The sequence below is a fragment of the Scylla paramamosain genome, chromosome 34 (genome assembly GCF_035594125.1).
Source record: "Scylla paramamosain isolate STU-SP2022 chromosome 34, ASM3559412v1, whole genome shotgun sequence".
NCBI classification, from domain to species: Eukaryota; Metazoa; Arthropoda; class Malacostraca; order Decapoda; family Portunidae; genus Scylla; species Scylla paramamosain.
This window is the reverse complement of record NC_087184.1, coordinates 14,387,720-14,392,719: the sequence shown is the minus strand read 5'-3', so window position 1 is coordinate 14,392,719 and position 5,000 is coordinate 14,387,720. Positions and strand designations below refer to the sequence as shown.

Sequence of the window (5,000 nt, the reverse complement as noted above, 5' to 3'; positions counted from 1 at the left end):
TTTGTTTTGTTTTTTTTTTTGGGGGGGTAATTATTGTAGGAAGGGCACCGGTTAAGGGCAACTAAATTAAAAGAAAAAAATGGCTGTTAACTTGCTTCAGACTATTCTAATATGCTGGAGGTTAATCCACAGCACTGAAGGGGTTAATAGCAATGCCTTATTATCAAATGGGAAAAAATAAACATCCAAGAGAGCCTGACTAATCATCTCTGCTTTTTTAAATTACCTTGATGGGAGAACAAAGCGTTTAAAAGTTTAATAAGGATTATTCATTATCAACTAAAAAATAAACACCCGTGAGAATTCGAGTAATCATCTCTGTAGCCTTTCAAAATAGTGCTGATGAGAGAACAAAGCGTTAATAGTAATAAAAATATGCTAATAAAAAATTCCTGAAGTTTATCCACACTCGCTACAGAGAGAGAGAGAGAGAGAGAGAGAGAGAGAGAGAGAGAGAGAGAGAGAGAGAGAGAGAGAGAGAGAGAGAGAGAGAGAGAGAGAGAGAGAGAGAGAGAGAGAGAGAGAGAGAGATGAAAATAGAAAGGACAACGAAAGAAAAAAATATGAACACGAACTTACGAGAAAATAAAAGGTGTGAGGTATTTTTTTAAACTACGAATATTTATCACGGCAAAAGTCCTAACCTAACCTAACCTAACTGAACCTAACCTAACCTAACTGAACCTAACCTAACCTAACTGAACCTAACCTAACCTAACCTAACCTAACTGAACCTAACCTAACCTAACCTAACTGAACCTAACCTAACCTAACTGAACCTAACCTAACCTAACTGAACCTAACCTAACCTAACTGAACCTAACCTAACCTAACCTAACTGAACCTAACCTAACCTAACCTAACTGAACCTAACCTAACCTAACTGAACTTAACCTAACCTAACTGAACCTAACCTAACCTAACTGAACCTAACCTAACCTAACCTAACTAACCTAACCTAACCTAACCTAACTGAACCGAACCTAACCGAACCTAACCCAACCTAATTCACCCTAACCTAACCCAACCTAATCTAACTTACCCTAACCCAACCCAACCTAACTTACCCTAACCTAACACAACTTACTAATATAATCCAACTCAGTTTAACCTAACCTAACCTAACTCAACCTAATCTAACTATATTTATCACAGCCGTACATTCTGATATAGGGGCTAGACTGACACCACCACACACCACACACTCCATCCTCTTGTTGTGGGACAGAAAACCCTCCCCAATGAAAACGTTTGTCAATTTAAACTGGATGCAAACCTCAGCCTTGCCAAGTGACAGACAAGGACGTTAACACTGAGCCAACGACTTGTCTGTGTGTGTGTGTGTGTGTGTGTGTGTGTGTGTGTGTGTGTGTGTGTGTGTGTGTGTGTGTGTGTGTGTGTGTGTGTGTGTGTGTGTGTGTGTGTGTGTGTGTGTGTGTGTGCTGAATACAAATGGAAAGCAAAGGAAGAATGAAGAAAAAAGTGAAGAAAAGAGAGAAAAGAATGAGGGACGAGAGGAATGGGGGAGAGGAAGGAAAGGAGAAGGAGAAGGAGGAGGAGGAGGAGGAGGAGGAGGAGGCGAAAGCAAAGGGAAAAAGAAGAATGGAGGCAGGAAAGCGGAAATGGAGAAGAAAAGATGAAAGGAGCAACAAAGCAATAATAAATAAACCACGTAAATAACTTTGACAAAAAAAAAAAATAAATAAATAAAAGGAAAATAAAAGAGAGGAAAACAGACTTCCATTTTTACCATGAAAATATTAGCTTTTTCTTCACTAACAATTAACCTTTTTCTCAGTTACTAGTCACGAAATGTTCTTGTAAAAATTAATTGAATGAAGTTAATTTTCTCCACTTATTAATATTTTCACCTTGTTAATTCATTTACTTCTTCATTTACTAGCGCAGTTTCTCTTGTCTCTCTTCTCCTTTCCTTCTCTTTCTCATCTTTAGTCTTTATCTACTCTCGCTTAGCTTTTATTTCACTATCATTGCCTTTCTTCCATTTAATCTCTCTCTCTCTCTCTCTCTCTCTCTCTCTCTCTCTCTCTCTCTCTCTCTCTCTCTCTCTCTCCGCTTATTTTTCTCCCTACGTACCTACCTATCTATTTATACATTTATCTATCTACCCATCTATCTCTCCATTCATCCACCTACCCTTCACAAATCCACACCCCAGCTCTTTCCACCTTTCCACCCTCTACTTATACCCTCTACCTAATATCTACCCACCTACAACACTTTCACACATACATCGCGGTTCTTTTCCCCCTCACCCTCACTGTCTCATTCCCTCCCGCGCAGAGGCCACGTCAGAAGTGCTGGGAGGCCCTGAGAAATACGTGCGAGTGGGCAGCTCCCTCCGGCTTGTGTGTGTGCTCAAAAACAACACGCAGCCCCCAGAGTATGTGTTCTGGTACCACGGCCCACACATGATCAACTTCCACGCCACGAGAGAGGTGAGGAGGGCAAATAGAATGAATAGGTAGACAGATCACTAAAAAGATACGAGGATGCAGGTTGATGGATAAATAGATAGACAAAGATATACAGATTGATGGATAGACAGATAGGTAGATGGATAAACTAATTAATAGATACATAGATAGATAGATAGATAGGGAAGTAAGTAGATAGATAGATAGGTAGGTAAGTAGATAGGTAAGTAGGTAGATAGATAGATAAATAGACAGATAGATACGTAGATAGATAAATAGATAGATAGATGGATAGATAGATTGATTGATTGACAGATAGATAGACAGACAGACAGATAGATAGATAGATAGATAGATAGATAGATAGATAGATGGATGGATAGATAAATAGATAGATGGATAGATAAACTGATTAATAGATATAAATAAGAAGTTAAATGAGAGAGAGAGAGAGAGAGAGAGAGAGAGAGAGAGAGAGAGAGAGAGAGAGAGAGAGAGAGAGAGAGAGAGAGAGAGAATCATGGCGACACTCACAAACTCATCTCCATATCATCAGAAAGAAACAAAGTAAAAAGATCATTCATGAAAGCTCTCTCTCTCTCTCTCTCTCTCTCTCTCTCTCTCTCTCTCTCTCTCTCTCTCTCTCTCTCTCTCTCTCTCTGCAGGTAAGGCTAATCAAGCCATATCTGTCTGTGTCCAGTGCGATTACCTGTCTGTTAGTCAGGTGAGATGCAAGGTTAAGTCTAATTAGAGCGACCTCACCCCAATGTATGGAGAGAGAGAGAGAGAGAGAGAGAGAGAGAGAGAGAGAGAGAGAGAGAGAGAGAGAGAGAGAGAGAGAGAGAGAGAGAGAGAGAGAGAGAGAGAGAGAGAGAGAGATTCACCTGAACGAAGACAAAGAAATTATGAAGACGAACAACAAAAACAACAACAACAACAACAACAACAACAAGAGAGAGAGAGAGAGAGAGAGAGAGAGAGAGAGAGAGAGAGAGAGAGAGAGAGAGAGAGAGAATCCCTTCATGCCAGTGACACCTGCCGTCCCTGACTCCCCTCTAATTAAGCGAGCACAGGTGATTAAAGACAGCCAAGGAATAAAGGGAAGGAGAATATAAAGGGTAAGGAAATTGGCACCCAGGACACGATAATGAGGTGGAACAAGGAACAGCAGCAGAGATCATGATAATAAGGCGTAAAGAAGTGAGCAGTGAAGGAGGAGGAGGAGGAAGAGAACAACAACAACAGCAACAACAACAACAACAACAAGAGGAGGATAAAGGGAGGAAGAGGAGGAGAAATACAAAGGGATAGAAAAGAAAAACAAATAGCCTAAAAAGTTGTCCTTCGAACCGGATTCGAACCAGTGACCTATGGATGTCTGTTTTCTGAACCAACTACAGTCCACCGCTCTACCAACTGAGCTATCGAAGGCGCTGACGGAGGAGGAGGAGGAGGAGGAGGAGGAGGAGGAGGAGGAGGAGGAGGAGGAGGAGGAGGAGGAGGAGGAGGAGGAGGAGGAGGAGGAGGAGGAGGAGGAGGAGGAGGAGGAACAATAACAATAACAATAACTACTACTACTACTACTACTACTACTACTACTACTACTACTACTACTTCTACTACAACAACAACAACAAAAACACATCAATATTTACTTACTTTCAATACTGAGAATACACACAAAAAAAAAACACCACCACCATCACCACCACCACCACCACCACCACCACCACCAACATCAGCTTTCTCTCATCCCCAGGTACGAGTGGAACAGAAAGGCGAAGTAAGCACCTTATATCTTAATCATGTGAGGGCAAGTGACTCTGGGAACTACACCTGTGCTCCATCCAAGGCCCGCCCCGCCCACATCCTTATCCACGTGCTGAAAGGTAAGTGGGAGAAGGAAGGGAGGAAATGATGGCATGACAAGAATGGGGAAGAGAATGAAACAGAAGGAAGGAAGAGAGATAACAGGATACCACGGAAGATGAGATGAGAGAATGGAATAAGAGGAATGACTGGAAGGAAATGATGAAATGAGAGGTTGAAATAGAAGGAAAGAAGGGTGAGAAGGATAGGATAGCAAGGATGGGATAAGAGAATACGTTAGGAGAAAAGGAAGAGACAGAAGGAAGGGAATCGAATATCTGGGAGGATGGGAGGGTGAAAGGATGAGACAAGAGGAAAAATTGAGAGAGAGAGAGAGAGAGAGAGAGAGAGAGAGAGAGAGAGAGAGAGAGAGAGAGAGAGAGAGAGAGAGAGAGAGAGAGAGAGAGACTATGCGATACACAGACAGGCAAAAGACAGATACCGACACACAGAAACATAAACAGATAGACAGACTGACAGATAAAGAAACAGACAAACAGACAAACAGACAGACAGACAGATGGAAAGAAAGAGAAACAAAGACAAACAAAAGAAAAGACGAGAATGACAAAAGGAGAGAGTAAACAAAGAAATTCCTTAGGAGAACACAAGAATTGGGGCAGAAAGAGAAAGAGAAAGAGAAAGAAAAACCAAAGGAAGGAGGAGAGGAAAGAGAGAGATGAAGACAAGAAA

The 5,000-nt window shown here is 41.5% G+C and overlaps 1 protein-coding gene and 1 non-coding gene across 7 annotated transcripts in view; one reads left to right on the top strand and one right to left on the bottom strand.

The window, feature by feature from the left end:
- The window catches only part of LOC135090236 (opioid-binding protein/cell adhesion molecule homolog), a 43,269-nt gene that overhangs the window by 30,950 nt on the left and 7,319 nt on the right, over positions 1 to 5,000 (top strand). For all 6 annotated transcript variants that reach the window (XM_063986760.1, XM_063986757.1, XM_063986759.1 and 3 more), the window contains exons 7-8: positions 2,305 to 2,459; positions 4,198 to 4,327. In XM_063986760.1, the coding sequence (XP_063842830.1) occupies positions 2,305 to 2,459; positions 4,198 to 4,327 (285 nt within the window). The remainder of the gene's footprint in view (positions 1 to 2,304; positions 2,460 to 4,197; positions 4,328 to 5,000) is intronic.
- Trnay-gua (transfer RNA tyrosine (anticodon GUA)) lies at positions 3,779 to 3,869 on the bottom strand. Its single transcript is given in 2 exon segments — positions 3,779 to 3,814; positions 3,833 to 3,869. It is a non-coding gene; the product is annotated as a tRNA-Tyr (tRNA).